This window comes from Salvelinus fontinalis, unplaced genomic scaffold (genome assembly GCF_029448725.1).
Source record: "Salvelinus fontinalis isolate EN_2023a unplaced genomic scaffold, ASM2944872v1 scaffold_0072, whole genome shotgun sequence".
In the NCBI taxonomy this organism is placed as follows: domain Eukaryota; kingdom Metazoa; phylum Chordata; class Actinopteri; order Salmoniformes; family Salmonidae; genus Salvelinus; species Salvelinus fontinalis.
The window spans coordinates 505,384-522,746 of record NW_026600281.1 but is presented as its reverse complement, the minus strand read 5'-3'; the positions used below and the strand labels follow the sequence as shown (position 1 = coordinate 522,746).

General features: G+C 47.9%; 1 protein-coding gene across 1 annotated transcript; it reads left to right on the top strand.

The window, feature by feature from the left end:
* Positions 1 to 14,733, top strand: LOC129842870 (titin-like). The gene is made up of 6 exons (XM_055911565.1): positions 1 to 6,095; positions 6,184 to 11,006; positions 11,094 to 11,390; positions 11,654 to 12,241; positions 12,704 to 13,009; positions 13,703 to 14,733. Exons 1-6 carry the CDS (start codon positions 1 to 3, stop codon positions 14,014 to 14,016), a joined length of 12,423 nt encoding a protein of 4,140 aa, XP_055767540.1. The 3' UTR covers positions 14,017 to 14,733.
* Positions 14,734 to 17,363: the final 2,630 nt, after the last annotated feature.

Here is a 17,363-nt window from a genome sequence, read left to right as displayed (position 1 = left end):
ATGGAAATCGAGGCACCGACAGCATCGATGGATCCGAAGTTTAAGGATGGCATCGTCGTCCGTGCCGGTGAAACGTTTGTTATCGGAGCAGATATTCTGGGGACGCCACTCCCCAGAGTCAAGTGGTTAAAAGACGGAAAAGAAATTGATAAAACTGCGCCGAGGACGGAAGTCGTAAAAACGTTTGAACGCACCGTTCTAACAGTTCTAGATTGCATCGGAATAGATGGAGGACAGTTCGTCCTGAGTCTCAGCAATGTGGCTGGAAAGAAAGAGATACCTGTCAATGTTAAGGTTCTTGATAGACCTGGTCCGCCTTCTGGTCCAATGAAGATAACTGGTGTGACTGCAGAGAAAGCCACGCTTCACTGGTGTCATCCATTACAAGATGGCGGTGCCAGTGTTTCCCATTATATCATTGAAAAGAGGGTAACCAACCGCGTGTCATGGACTGTAGTCCAACCGGAAACCCAAGCAGTCAGCTACAAAGTGACTAAACTTGTACCTGGCACTGAGTACGTCTTCAGAGTTAAAGCGGTGAATAGGTTTGGCACCGGGGAACCTCTTGAATCAGACCCGGTTACCGCATGTTGTCCTTTCAAGCCGCCCAGCGCTCCTTCCACACCCGAAGCAAGTGCTATAACAAGCGACTCAATGGTCCTTACATGGAATCGGCCAGAAAACGACGGTGGCTCAGAAATAGATGGCTACATCGTTGAAAAACGTGATAAAGACGGTGTTCGATGGACAAAGTGTAACAAGAGAAGACTTAACGATATCCGGTTCAGATGCACCGGATTCACCGAGGGACATTCCTACGAGTTCAGAGTATGTGCTGAGAATTCTGCTGGTGTCGGAGTGCCAAGTGAACCAACAGGATATATCAAAGCTTGTGACCCCTTGTACCCACCAGGTCCTCCTTACAACCCCAGGGTGACAGACCAGTCAACCACAACCGTGTCCATCTCATGGACAAAACCCATCTCTGATGGTGGAGCAGCCGTCAAAGGATATGTTGTTGAGAGGAAGGAAGTAGCGGAGGAAGAGTGGACAACCTGTACACCACCGACTGGTGTTGAAGAAACACACTTCACCGTGAAAACACTGAAGGAAAATGGAGAATATAACTTCCGCATCTGTGCAATTAACACTGAAGGAGTTGGCGAACCAGCTGATGTCCCAGGGACTGTCGTGACGTCTGAGAGATTTGAGGCCCCTGAGATTGAACTAGATTCAGACCTTAGGAAAATGGTGTCAGTTCGAGCGTGTGCAACACTACGTCTGTTTGTCCCATTCAGAGGAAGACCTGAACCTGTAGTCAAGTGGTCCAAGATGGAAGGTCCTCTTACTGAGCGTGCACACATTGAGGTCACAAGCACCTACACAGTCCTCGTCATCCACACTGTCGACAGACTTGACACCGGCAAGTATACGTTGACTCTTGAGAACGTCAGCGGTATAAAGTCTGCTTACGTTAATGTCACAGTGTTGGATTCACCAAGTGCCCCTGAGCACATTGAAGTCAAGGACATTACTAGAGATTCTATATCACTGTCCTGGGAGCCTCCACTGATTGACGGCGGAGCTAAGATCACACATTACATTGTGGAGAAGAGAGAAGCTCAAAGACGGGCCTTTACCAGTGTTTCAGATAACTGTGGACGAAATAGAATGAAGATTGACAACCTTATAGAAGGGGGACTTTACTATTTCCGTGTACTAGCTGTTAATGAGCTCGGTGTGGGTTTGCCAGCGGAAACACCAGAACCGATCAAGGTATCCCAAGCTCCTTTGCCTCCCGGTCAAGTTACTGTTGTAGATGTTACCCGCGACAGTGTAAGTCTCGCATGGGAAAAGCCTGACGATGACGGTGGTAGCAGAATCAAATGCTACATAGTGGAAATGCAAACCAAGAGCGATGGCAAATGGACTTTGTGTTCTGAGATAAGGGGATTGAGATCAACTATCGATGGGCTCTTAACAGGTGAGGAATATTCATTTAGGATTAGTGCGGTCAATGAAACAGGCAAGAGTGAACCGAAGCTACTGGCAGAGGTTGTTGTAGTAAACGACGACACAATGGAACCTATCATAGATCTGATATGCAACACATTCAGTGTCAAGGCAGGAGACGATCTGAAGATCGATGTTCCATTTAGAGGCAGACCTGAACCTGAGGTTTCATGGAACAAAGATGGTGTTGAATTGAAGGAGACAACCAGGGTTAGCTTTCTGACATCTAATAACTCATCAAAAATCACTATCAGAAACACAACCCGGGAAGAATCGGGGAACTATGAGATCACCTTAACCAACACAGTTGGTAGAAAATCAGCCATAATAGCTGTTACCATCTTGGATAAACCCGGCCCACCTGGTGCAATCAAAGTAGATGAAGTCTACGCTGACTATATTTCACTGTCCTGGGATGCCCCACTCTACGACGGAGGATGTCCAATCAGCAACTACGTAGTAGAGAAGAGAGATACTATCACTACAACATGGAAGACGGTTTCAGCCACAGTTGCCAGAACGTCTATTAAAGTTCCTCGTTTGACACAAGGCACTGAATATCAGTTCCGTATCGCAGCTGAAAACCGCTACGGCATGAGCCATGCTGTGGAGTCCGCTTCAGTTGTTGCACAGTACCCCTTCGAGACACCTGGCCCTCCCACTACCCTCCGTGTTGCCCAAGCTACAAAGTCCTTCATGTTGGTTACATGGAATGAACCAGCCAGTGACGGTGGAAGTCCAATCATCGGTTATCACCTGGAAATGAAGGACTATAGCAGTATTCGCTGGACGAAGACTAACAGAGGACGTCTCATTGCTGAAACAGAATTTAAAGTGAATGGCGTTGAAGAAAGCTTACAGTATGAATTCCGTGTTTCTGCTGAGAATATTGCTGGCATTGGACCGTACAGCAAAGCCACGGAGCCAATAGCTGCAAGAGATCCATGTGATCCTCCTGCTAACCTCACAGTCACGGACATCACAAGAACTTCAATTTCTCTTACTTGGTCCAAGCCAGAGAATGACGGCGGAGCCAAGGTGACTGGCTACATTGTCGAACGCAGGGAACTTCCAGATGGTTGTTGGCTGAAGTGCAATTTCACCAATCTCCAGGAAACCTGCTATGACATCGAAGGCCTTACGGAGGACATTCAATATGACTTCCGTGTTATTGCAAAGAACTCTGCTGCGGTACTCAGTGAGCCATCACAATGTACAGGTGCCATCACAGTCACGGATAACGTTGCTCTACCTTGCATTGTCTTGGATAACAAGTATAAGAAATTAGTCATTGTCAAAGCTGGAGATGTTTTGAGAATCGATGCAGATATTTCTGGGTGCCAACGTCCAGTCATTTCATGGTCAAAGGATGGTCAAAGTATTGACACCAAGGCAAGAATAGAAATCACTTCAACACACACTACCACCACATTACTAGTCAGAGACACTATCCGAAGAGACTCGGGTCAGTACACTGTAACAGTGCAGAACATTGCTGGTACAAGGTCCCTGTCTGTAAACTGTAAGGTTCTGGACCGCCCTGGGCCATCCTCTGGGCCGTTGGATATCACTGGTCTGACCGCAGAGAAATGCACTTTGACCTGGAGACCACCTCAAGAAAACGGTGGTGCAGAAATTCTGCGCTATATAGTTGAGAAATGTGAAACCAGCCGTGTCACCTGGACTTCGGTACATGAAGACGTGAAGGCGACAACATGTAAGGTCACCAGTCTGCGTAAAGGAAACGAATACATCTTCCGAGTAAAGGCAGTGAATGAATATGGAGAAGGAGAAACCTTGGAGAGTGAGCCAACCAAGGCCACCGATCCATTCACTGTCCCTGCTGCACCAACAGATGTTGAAATCACCAGCATATCAAGTGAGACAATGACAATCTGCTGGAAAAGACCTGAGTCCGACGGAGGAAGCAGCATTTCTGGCTATGTTATTGAGAAACGAGAGAAATCTGGATTGCGCTGGGTACAGGTGAACACGAAGCCTGTGAATGACCTTAGGGTCAAGGCATCCAATCTCTGTGAGGGATGTGAGTATGAGTACAGAGTCTATGCAGAAAATGTTGCAGGCTTGAGTCCCCCAAGTATTCCTTGCAAACTGACAAAAGCGGAGGATCCACAATTCCTGCCATCCGCACCAGCTAAACCCAAAGTCATTGACTCAACCAAGACTTCTGTAACTCTTTCATGGAATAAGCCGTTGTTCGATGGGGGAGCTGCTGTAACAGGATACTGTGTTGAATATAAGAGAACGGATGAAGAGGACTGGTGCGTCAGTGTTTCAAACACAGAGAACACTGAATTCACTGTCGTTGGATTGACATCTGGAGCAGAATATGTATTTGTTGTCAAATCCATCAACAGGATTGGTGTCAGTGAGTCAAGCCCTCCTACTGATCCACAAGCAGCCGAGGACAGAGAAGAGGAACCACAGTTTAATATTAGCAATGAGATGCGAAAGACTCTTCTTGTAAAGGACGGCACTTCGTTCACCTTAACTGTGCCGTTCAGCGGCAAGCCTGTTCCTAACGTTATGTGGGACAAGGCAGACGTTGACCTGACAGCGAGGGCCAGTATTCATACCACTGATACCGTCACGTCTATCACAGTGGAACAAGCAACAAGAGATGACTCTGGAAAATATACGGTGACTTTACAAAACGTTGCTGGAAAAGTCACATGTACATTAAACGTCAGGGTTCTTGACTCTCCTGGTCCACCGTGCCGTGTCGCGGTCAAGGATGTTACCAAGAGCTCTGCAACAGTTGCCTGGGATACCCCAGAAAACGAAGGCGGTGCTGCTGTCACCAACTACCTTGTTGATATTCGTGAGGTGAGCAACAAGGGATGGACCAGAGTCACAGATTCATGTCCTCGTCTGACCTACAGAGTGTCAGATCTACAAGAGGGAGGAGTGTACTACTTCAGAGTCACTGGTGAAAACCAGTACGGCGTCGGCTTGCCGGCTGAGACCAAATATGGAACAATGATTACAGACAAGAGTGACCCGAAGCCACTGGCCAAGCCAGTAAAGGACGACACAATAGAACCCATCATAGATCTAATGAGCAACTCATACAGTGTCAAGGCAGGAGACGACCTGAAGATTGATGTTCCGTTCAAGGGCAGACCTGAACCTGAGGTTTCATGGAACAAAGATGGTGTTGAATTGAAGGAGACAACCAGGGTTAGCTTTCTGACATCTAATAACTCATCAAAAATCACTATCAGAAACACAACCCGGGAAGAATCGGGGAACTATGAGATCACCTTAACCAACACAGTTGGTAGAAAATCAGCCATAATAGCTGTTACCATCTTGGATAAACCCGGCCCACCTGGTGCAATCAAAGTAGATGAAGTCTACGCTGACTATATTTCACTGTCCTGGGATGCCCCACTCTACGACGGAGGATGTCCAATCAGCAACTACGTAGTAGAGAAGAGAGATACTATCACTACAACATGGAAGACGGTTTCAGCCACAGTTGCCAGAACGTCTATTAAAGTTCCTCGTTTGACACAAGGCACTGAATATCAGTTCCGTATCGCAGCTGAAAACCGCTACGGCATGAGCCATGCTGTGGAGTCCGCTTCAGTTGTTGCACAGTACCCCTTCGAGACACCTGGCCCTCCCACTACCCTCCGTGTTGCCCAAGCTACAAAGTCCTTCATGTTGGTTACATGGAATGAACCAGCCAGTGACGGTGGAAGTCCAATCATCGGTTATCACCTGGAAATGAAGGACTATAGCAGTATTCGCTGGACGAAGACTAACAGAGGACGTCTCATTGCTGAAACAGAATTTAAAGTGAATGGCGTTGAAGCAAGCTTGCAGTATGAATTCCGTGTTTCTGCTGAGAATATTGCTGGCATTGGACCGTACAGCAAAGCCACTGAGCCTATAGCTGCAAGAGATCCATGTGATCCTCCTGCTAACCTCACAGTCACGGACATCACAAGAACTTCAATTTCTCTTACTTGGTCCAAGCCAGAGAATGACGGTGGAGCCAAGGTGACTGGCTACATTGTCGAACGCAGGGAACTTCCAGATGGTTGTTGGCTGAAGTGCAATTTCACCAATCTCCAGGAAACCTGCTATGACATCGAAAGCCTTACGGAGGACATTCAATATGACTTCCGTGTTATTGCAAAGAACTCTGCTGCGAGTACTCAGTGAGCCATCACAATGTACAGGTGCCATCACAGTCAAGGATAACGTTGCTCTACCTTGCATTGTCTTGGATAACAAGTATAAGAAATTAGTCGTTGTCAAAGCTGGAGATGTTTTGAGAATCGATGCAGATGTTTCTGGGTGCCAACGTCCAGTCATTTCATGGTCAAAGGATGGTCAAAGTATTGAGACCAAGGCAAGAATAGAGATCACTTCAACACACACTACCACCACATTACTAGTCAGAGACACTATCCGAAGAGACTCGGGTCAGTACACTGTAACAGTGCAGAACATTGCTGGTACAAGGTCCCTGTCTGTAAACTGTAAGGTTCTGGACCGCCCTGGGCCATCCTCTGGGCCGTTGGATATCACTGGTCTGACCGCAGAGAAATGCACTTTGACCTGGAGACCACCTCAAGAAAACGGTGGTGCAGAAATTCTGCGCTATATAGTTGAGAAATGTGAAACCAGCCGTGTCACCTGGACTTCGGTACATGAAGACGTGAAGGCGACAACATGCAAGGTCACCAGTCTGCGTAAAGGAAACGAATACATCTTCCGAGTAAAGGCAGTGAATGAATATGGAGAAGGAGAAACCTTGGAGAGTGAGCCAACCAAGGCCACCGATCCATTCACTGTCCCTGCTGCACCAACAGATGTTGAAATCACCAGCATATCAAGTGAGACAATGACAATCTGCTGGAAAAGACCTGAGTCCGACGGAGGAAGCAGCATTTCTGGCTATGTTATTGAGAAACGAGAGAAATCTGGATTGCGCTGGGTACAGGTGAACACGAAGCCTGTGAATGACCTTAGGGTCAAGGCATCCAATCTCTGTGAGGGATGTGAGTATGAGTACAGAGTCTATGCAGAAAATGTTGCAGGCTTGAGTCCCCCAAGTATTCCTTGCAAACTGACAAAAGCGGAGGATCCACAATTCCTGCCATCCGCACCAGCTAAACCCAAAGTCATTGACTCAACCAAGACTTCTGTAACTCTTTCATGGAATAAGCCGTTGTTCGATGGGGGAGCTGCTGTAACAGGATACTGTGTTGAATATAAGAGAACGGATGAAGAGGACTGGTGCGTCAGTGTTTCAAACACAGAGAACACTGAATTCACTGTCGTTGGATTGACATCTGGAGCAGAATATGTATTTGTTGTCAAATCCATCAACAGGATTGGTGTCAGTGAGTCAAGCCCTCCTACTGATCCACAAGCAGCCGAGGACAGAGAAGAGGAACCACAGTTTAATATTAGCAATGAGATGCGAAAGACTCTTCTTGTAAAGGACGGCACTTCGTTCACCTTAACTGTGCCGTTCAGCGGCAAGCCTGTTCCTAACGTTATGTGGGACAAGGCAGACGTTGACCTGACAGCGAGGGCCAGTATTCATACCACTGATACCGTCACGTCTATCACAGTGGAACAAGCAACAAGAGATGACTCTGGAAAATATACGGTGACTTTACAAAACGTTGCTGGAAAAGTCACATGTACATTAAACGTCAGGGTTCTTGACTCTCCTGGGCCACCGTGCCGTGTTGCGGTCAAGGATGTTACCAAGAGCTCTGCAACAGTTGCCTGGGATACCCCAGAAAACGAAGGCGGTGCTGCTGTCACCAACTACCTTGTTGATATTCGTGAGGTGAGCAACAAGGGATGGACCAGAGTCACAGATTCATGTCCTCGTCTGACCTACAGAGTGTCAGATCTACAAGAGGGAGGAGTGTACTACTTCAGAGTCATTGGTGAAAACCAGTACGGCGTCGGCTTGCCGGCTGAGACCAAATATGGAACAATGATTACAGACAAGAGTGACCCGAAGCCACTGGCCAAGCCAGTAAAGGACGACACAATAGAACCCATCATAGATCTAATGAGCAACTCATACAGTGTCAAGGCAGGAGACGACCTGAAGATTGATGTTCCGTTCAAGGGCAGACCTGAACCTGAGGTTTCATGGAACAAAGATGGTGTTGAATTGAAGGAGACAACCAGGGTTAGCTTTCTGACATCTAATAACTCATCAAAAATCACTATCAGAAACACAACCCGGGAAGAATCGGGGAACTATGAGATCACCTTAACCAACACAGTTGGTAGAAAATCAGCCATAATAGCTGTTACCATCTTGGATAAACCCGGCCCACCTGGTGCAATCAAAGTAGATGAAGTCTACGCTGACTATATTTCACTGTCCTGGGATGCCCCACTCTACGACGGAGGATGTCCAATCAGCAACTACGTAGTAGAGAAGAGAGATACTATCACTACAACATGGAAGACGGTTTCAGCCACAGTTGCCAGAACGTCTATTAAAGTTCCTCGTTTGACACAAGGCACTGAATATCAGTTCCGTATCGCAGCTGAAAACCGCTACGGCATGAGCCATGCTGTGGAGTCCGCTTCAGTTGTTGCACAGTACCCCTTCGAGACACCTGGCCCTCCCACTACCCTCCGTGTTGCCCAAGCTACAAAGTCCTTCATGTTGGTTACATGGAATGAACCAGCCAGTGACGGTGGAAGTCCAATCATCGGTTATCACCTGGAAATGAAGGACTATAGCAGTATTCGCTGGACGAAGACTAACAGAGGACGTCTCATTGCTGAAACAGAATTTAAAGTGAATGGTGTTGAAGCAAGCTTGCAGTATGAATTCCGTGTTTCTGCTGAGAATATTGCTGGCATTGGACCGTACAGCAAAGCCACTGAGCCTATAGCTGCAAGAGATCCATGTGATCCTCCTGCTAACCTCACAGTCACGGACATCACAAGAACTTCAATTTCTCTTACTTGGTCCAAGCCAGAGAATGACGGTGGAGCCAAGGTGACTGGCTACATTGTCGAACGCAGGGAACTTCCAGATGGTTGTTGGCTGAAGTGCAATTTCACCAATCTCCAGGAAACCTGCTATGACATCGAAAGCCTTACGGAGGACATTCAATATGACTTCCGTGTTATTGCAAAGAACTCTGCTGGAGTACTCAGTGAGCCATCACAATGTACAGGTGCCATCACAGTCAATGATAACGTTGCTCTACCTTGCATTGTCTTGGATAACAAGTATAAGAAATTAGTCGTTGTCAAAGCTGGAGATGTTTTGAGAATCGATGCAGATGTTTCTGGGTGCCAACGTCCAGTCATTTCATGGTCAAAGGATGGTCAAAGTATTGAGACCAAGGCAAGACTAGAGATCACTTCAACACACACTACCACCACATTACTAGTCAGAGACACTATCCGAAGAGACTCGGGTCAGTACACTGTAACAGTGCAGAACATTGCTGGTACAAGGTCCCTGTCTGTAAACTGTAAGGTTCTGGACCGCCCTGGACCATCCTCTGGGCCGTTGGATATCACTGGTCTGACCGCAGAGAAATGCACTTTGACCTGGAGACCACCTCAAGAAAACGGTGGTGCAGAAATTCTGCGCTATATAGTTGAGAAATGTGAAACCAGCCGTGTCACCTGGACTTCGGTACATGAAGACGTGAAGGCGACAACATGCAAGGTCACCAGTCTGCGTAAAGGAAACGAATACATCTTCCGAGTAAAGGCAGTGAATGAATATGGAGAAGGAGAAACCTTGGAGAGTGAGCCAACCAAGGCCACCGATCCATTCACTGTCCCTGCTGCACCAACAGATGTTGAAATCACCAGCATATCAAGTGAGACAATGACAATCTGCTGGAAAAGACCTGAGTCCGACGGAGGAAGCAGCATTTCTGGCTATGTTATTGAGAAACGAGAGAAATCTGGATTGCGCTGGGTACAGGTGAACACGAAGCCTGTGAATGACCTTAGGGTCAAGGCATCCAATCTCTGTGAGGGATGTGAGTATGAGTACAGAGTCTATGCAGAAAATGTTGCAGGCTTGAGTCCCCCAAGTATTCCTTGCAAACTGACAAAAGCGGAGGATCCACAATTCCTGCCATCCGCACCAGCTAAACCCAAAGTCATTGACTCAACCAAGACTTCTGTAACTCTTTCATGGAATAAGCCGTTGTTCGATGGGGGAGCTGCTGTAACAGGATACTGTGTTGAGTATAAGAGAACGGATGAAGAGGACTGGTGCGTCAGTGTTTCAAACACAGAGAACACTGAATTCACTGTCGTTGGATTGACATCTGGAGCAGAATATGTATTTGTTGTCAAATCCATCAACAGGATTGGTGTCAGTGAGCCAAGCCCTCCTACTGATCCACAAGCAGCTGAGGACAGAGAAGAGGAACCACAGTTTAATATCAGCAATGAGATGCGAAAGACTCTTCTTGTAAAGGACGGCACTTCGTTCACCTTAACTGTGCCGTTCAGCGGCAAGCCTGTTCCTAACGTTATGTGGGACAAGGCAGATGTTGACCTGACAGCGAGGGCCAGTATCCATACCACTGATACCGTCACGTCTATCACAGTGGAACAAGCAACAAGAGATGACTCTGGAAAATATACGGTGACTTTACAAAACGTTGCTGGAAAAGTCACATGTACATTAAACGTCAGGGTTCTTGACTCTCCTGGTCCACCGTGCCGTGTCGCGGTCAAGGATGTTACCAAGAGCTCTGCAACAGTTGCCTGGGATACCCCAGAAAACGAAGGCGGTGCTGCTGTCACCAACTACCTTGTTGATATTCGTGAGGTGAGCAACAAGGGATGGACCAGAGTCACAGATTCATGTCCTCGTCTGACCTACAGAGTGTCAGATCTACAAGAGGGAGGAGTGTACTACTTCAGAGTCACTGGTGAAAACCAGTATGGAATCGGCTTGCCGGCTGAGACCAAATATGGAACAATGATTACAGGTATGCTATACCTGAAAATCCAAATGTAAGCTTGTATGTTGTATGTTATTTTCAAAAAACTGTAGTTTTTTTTCTTCTTGATTTCAGAAAAACCCAGCCCACCACAAACCATCGAAGTCACCGAGATCACCAAGGAAAGTGTGTCCCTGTCATGGATCAAGCCCGAGAATGACGGAGGTAGCAGAATCACCAGTTATCGAGTCGATGCTCTCGAGAACGGTCAGGATAAATGGGTGAAGTGTGGCGTCACCAAGACCGTCCACTTTGTGGTGTACGACCTGAAGGAAGCTACTCAATACTTTTTCAGAGTTCGTGCTGAAAACCACGCTGGATTCAGTGACCCTACAGAAATGGCTCTCCCTGTGTTAGTTAAAGGGCAACTTGGTGAGTTGTTGCCCAGACCTACATTTACAGTTACTAAGGGTAGAGAATTGCTGAGCATAACCCACGATAGGTAGGTTACTACATTCATAACCCACGATAGGTAGGTTACTACATTCATAACCCACGATAGGTAGGTTACTACATTCATAACCCACGATAGGTAGTTTACTACATTCTGGAAAACTAATTCTTACATGTGGACTGTTTCATTTTAAATCTGATATCCTCAATGAAATAACAAGTCTTCGTCTATCTTTCAACAGAACCTCCTGAGATGAACATGAACAAGTTCCCTGACAATATAGTTTACGTCCGAGCGGGATCAAACCTGAAATGCCAGATCCCACTTACTGGGAAACCTGCGCCAAAGATATCTCTTTCGAAGGACGACGTGGTGTTGAAGTCAACGATGAGATTCAACTCTGAAGTAACTCCTGAATATCTGATCATCAGTCTTCGTGAGAGCGCTGCTACTGATTCAGGAAGGTACGACATATGTGCCTCCAACACCAGCGGAGCCTCCAGGTCTTTTGTGACCATTGTGGTCCTGGATAGACCCGGCGCCCCAGTTGGTCCAATTGGAATGTCTGAGGTGACAGAGGACAGTGTGAGTCTGACGTGGCTTCCTCCTCGTTATGACGGCGGAAGCCCCGTCACAAACTACATAATAATGAAACGAGAAACGACAAACGCCGACTGGACTGAAGTCTCCTCGGTCGTTGTGAAATGCGCGATGAAAATCATGAAGCTCGTAACAGGACTGGTGTACCAGTTCAGAATCAGGGCTGAAAATCGCTACGGCATCAGTGAGTACGTCGACTCTGCAACCGTCAAAGTGGATCTCAACTACAGTAAGTTTTATGTTTGTATTGTGTATATATATATATATACACATACATACATACCTACATGGGGCGGCAGCGTAGCCTATTGTTAGAGTGGAGGGGAGGCAGGTAGACTAGTGGTTAGAGTGCTTGACTAGTAACCAAAAGGTTGCTAGATCGAATCCCCGAGCTGACAAGGTACAATTCTGTTGATCTGCCCCTGAACAAGTCAGTTAACCCACTGTTCCCCGGTAGGCCGTCATTGTAAATAAGAATTTGTTCTTAACTGACTTGCCTAGTTAAATAAAGGTAAAGTTAAAAAAAGTATAAATGTGTAACATTTTTGTGACATACCACTAGGGGGCGCTGTACTATGACACCCCTTGAACTGATAAAGAATACCTGACAACGTGTTATTGTACAGGGTAAAAGATACACCCCTGTAATCACACCGATTTAATGCTAAATGTTATTTTCTTCCGTCTCTAGCCGTCCCCGAATCTCCGTCACCCCCTATCGTTACGTCTGTAACCAGAGAAAGCATCGCCGTCGCCTGGACGGAGCCGGACTGGAATGGAGGAAGACCACTGATTGGATATCACCTTCAGATGAAGGACAAGAACAGCATTCTGTGGCAGACGGTGAACAAAACCGTTATCCGTGCCACACACTTCAAAGTGACAAACGTCATCGTCGCTGGTCTCGTCTACGAGTTCAAGGTAGCAGCAGAAAACTCAGCTGGATGCAGTCCCTTTAGCAGGATCTCAGACGCTGTCCTGGCGATTGATGCTTGTGGTAAGGCGACTTGGTTACTTTCAGTAGTGGTTGGTCCGTCACATTTCTTTATCACCTAGTGGTTGGTCCATCACATTTCTTTATCACCTAGTGGTTGGTCCGTCACATTTCTTTATCACCTAGTGGTTGGTCCATCACATTTCTTTATCACCTAGTGGTTGGTCCATCACATTTCTTTATCACCTAGTGGTTGGTCCGTCACATTTCTTTATCACCTAGTGGTTGGTCCGTCACATTTCTTTATCACCTAGTGGTGGTCCATCACATTTCTTTATCACCTAGTGGTTGGTCCATCACATTTCTTTATCACCTAGTGGTTGGTCCATCACATTTCTTTATCACCTAGTGGTTGGTCCATCACATTTCTTTATCTCCTAGTGGTGGTCCATCACATTTCTTTATCTAATAGTGGTTGGTCCATCACCTAGTGGTTGGTCCATCACATTTCTTTATCTCCTAGTGGTTGGTCCATCACCTAGTGGTTGGTCCATCACATTTCTTCATCACCTAGTGGTTGGTCCATCACAGTGTGGCGTAGTCAGCAGGATTGAGTTATATCTGTTTATCATTAAAACCTCACGTTACACTTGCTTTAATAAAAAAAAAAATCAATATCACTGTGTACTTCCTTTAAACTTTCTATATATTAACAAGTGTATCTGAACCTCTAAATCCTTTTTGTTGTTGTTGCAGAGCCTCCAACCAACGTCCGGATCACCCACATCAGAAAGACTTCCATCAGACTGGAATGGCTGAAGCCTTCATACGATGGTGGAAGCAAGGTCACAGGATACCTGATTGAGAAGAAAGAGGGCGAAAGAGACAGGTGGACGAAGGCCAACTTAACCAACGTTTCTGACACACACTATACGGTGACAGACCTGGACGAGTGTGTGGTTTATGAATTCAGAGTCGTGGCCAAGAACGCAGCCGGGTCAGTCAGCGATCCGTCCGCCACTGCCGGCCCGGCGATGTGCGTGGACACGGACGCTTACGAAGAAGATTAGATGGGTTTTATTTTTGAGATAGTTGATTTTGTTTTCATTGTCAGATGCTATGCTAGTATTGTTGTGAAAGTGGTGGAAGTTGTTAAAATTGCAGTTAGTTTTTTTTCTTTAAAAGTTGAGATTTAAAAATTAAAAATTGATGTGGTTACTGAAATAGCTATATCTTTTGACTGGTAGAAGATATTTCTGTTTTGATAGCTGATTTTAATAGCAGAGTAGGTTTGATATGCTCCTATAATTGTCTTGACTTGTTGGGGTCAAAATCGTTGATTTGTGTGTGCAATCACAGTGTTTACGGTGGATAGAAGGTTGGGGTGTCATCGCTTGTTTATTCATGTTTTTGGGGAGTTTTAGAACGTTGAAGAAAATCCCATGAAAACATATTGATCAGCCCGTGTGGAGTGTTTGCACAGTTTTACGTTTGATTGGTGTTGATAGTTTTAACGGTTTTAAAGAGAAGAAATCAAAAAGGCAGAAGTGTGTGTGTGTGTGTCAGATAACGGTACTGGTGTTACCTCTACTCTCTCGGCAGGTAGCTTAACGCTCCAGTAACCGAAAGGTTGCTAGATTGAATCCCCCGAGCTGACAAGGTAAAAAATCTGTCGTTCTGCCCCCTGAACAAGACAGTTAACCCACTGTTCCCCCGGTAGGCCGTCATTATAAATCATATTTTTTTCTTAACTGACTTGCCTAGTTAAATAAAGGTTTAATAATTAAAAAAAAAAAATGTCTGTCTCTGTCTTTCAATTCAAAGGGTCTTTCTCTCGGTTGATTTCTCCTCTCCTATCCATTCCACTATCATTTTTGAATAATAATAACAAGATAATATTAATAATAACAACAACAGTAATACTAATAATAGTAAGTAAATGACTGCCTAATATGCATCTGTTGTCCGGAGCCTCCAGCGACGGGCTTCAGTCCGGAGAAACCAGAGTCTGGAGGCTTCGGACTAGAGGGCGACGCTGGAGGCTCCGGACTAGAGGGCGACGCTGGAGGCTCCGGACTAGAGGGCGACGCTGGAGGCTCCGGGCTAGAGGCCGACGCTGGAGGCTCCGGGCTAGAGGGCGACGCTGGAGGCTCCGGACTAGAGGGCGACGCTGGAGGCTCCGGACTAGAGGGCGATGCTGGAGGCTCCGGAATAGAGGGCGACGCTGGAGGCTCCGGACTAGAGGGCGTCGCTGGAGGCTCCGGGCTAGAGGGTGACGCTGGAGGCTCCGGACTAGAGGGCGACGCTGGAGGCTCCGGACTAGAGGGCGTCGCTGGAAGCTCCGGACTAGAGGGCGTCGCTGGAGGCTCCGGACTAGAGGGCGTCGCTGGAGGCTCCGGGCTAGAGGGCGTCGCTGGAGGCTCCGGACTAGAGGGCCACGCTGGAGGCTCCAGACTAGAGGGCGTCGCTGGAGGCTCCGGACTAGAGGGCGACGCTGGAGGCTCCGGACTAGAGGGCGACGCTGGAGGCTCCGGACTAGAGGGCGACGCTGGAGGCTCCGGACTAGAGGGCGACGCTGGAGGCTCCGGACTAGAGGGCGTCGCTGGAGGCTCCGGACTAGAGTGCGACGCTGGAGGCTCCGGACTAGAGGGCGTCGCTGGAGGCTCCGGGCTAGAGGGCGACGCTGGAGGCTCCGGGCTAGAGGGCGTCGCTGGAGGCTCCGGGCTAGAGGGCGACGCTGGAGGCTCCGGACTACAGGGCGACGCTGGAGGCTCCGGACTAGAGGGCGACGCTGGAGGCTCCGGACTAGAGAGCGTTGCTGGAGGCTCCGGGCTAGAGGGCGACGTTGGAGGCTCCGGACTAGAGGGCGACGCTGGAGGCTCCGGACTAGAGGGCGACGCTGGAGGCTCCGGACTAGAGGGCGTTGCTGGAGGCTCCGGGCTAGAGGGTGACGCTGGAGGCTCCGGACTAGAGGGCGACGCTGGAGGCTCCGGACTAGAGGGCGACGCTGGAGGCTCCGGACTAGAGGGCGACGCTGGAGGCTCCGGACTAGAGGGCGACGCTGGAGGCTCCGGACTAGAGGGCGACGCTGGAGGCTCCGGGCTAGAGGGCGTTGCTGGAGGCTCCGGACTGACGTCCTTCGTTGGAGGCCTCGTGCCATAACTCCTCACTGGAGGTTTTGTGCCATGGATCATCACTGGAGGCTTCTTGCCATGGATCATCACTGGAGGTTTCGTGCCATGGAGAGGAGGACCAAGGTCCAGCGACGCCCTCTGTCTCTATCTATATCTCTCCCTCTGTCTCTCTATCTCTACCTCTGTCTCTATCTCTGTCTTTCTCTCTACCTCTGTCTCTATCTCTCCCTCTGTCTCTGTCTCTGTCCATCTCCACCTCTCCCTCTGTCTCTATCTCTCCCTCTGTCTCTATCTCTACCTCTGTCTCTATCTATATCTCTCCCTCTGTCTCTGTCTCTATCTCTCCCTCTGTCTCTGTCTCTATCTCTCCCTCTGTCTCTGTCTCTATCTCTCCCTCTGTCTCTGTCTCTATCTCTCCCTCTGTCTCTGCCTCTATCTCTCCCTCTGTCTCTGTCTCTATCTCTCCCTCTCCCTCTGTCTCTATCTCTCCCTCTGTCTCTGTCTCCACCTCTGTCTCTGTATCTACCTCTCCCTCTGTCTCTGTCCATCTCCACCTCTCCCTCTGTCTATATCTCTCCCTCTGTCTCTATCTCTCCCTCTGTCTCTTCTCTATCTCTGTCTCTATCTATATCTCTCCCTCTGTCTCTCTATCTCTCCCTCTGTCTCTCTATCTCCACCTCTGTCTCTATCTCTCCCTCTGTCTCTATCTCTCCCTCTGTCTCTATCTCTACGTGTCTCTGCATCTCTCCTCAATGGGTCCTGCCAAGGAGAGAGATCTATCCTGCCAGTATCATCCTCCCTCCCGTTCTCCCTCCCTCCCACCCCGGTGTGTTCTCACAGCTGGGCTGATAAGTCATCTTTAAGGAGTGGAGGACAGCTGATAAGTCACCTTTAAGGAGTGGAGGACAGATGATAAGTCACCTTTAATGAGGAGGACAGTTGATAAGTCAGCTTTAAGGAGTGGAGGACACATTTCTGTCTCTCAGACCAGAGTATGAATCAAAGGAACTGTGTATCTTGATTTGTCAACCTAGTTATTGGACTTGGAGGGCCCATGCTATGACCTATGAGTCAGAATAGCTGTACCCTCACCCAGGCTCATTCAGTGCTATGACCTATGAGTCAGAATAGCTGTACCCTCACCCAGGCCCATTCAATGCTATGACCTATGAGTCAGAATAGCTGTACCCTCACCCAGGCCCATTCAGTGCTATGACCTATGAGTCAGAATAGCTGTACCCTCACCCTGCAGGATAACTGGACACCTGGCTGGGACTGTATGT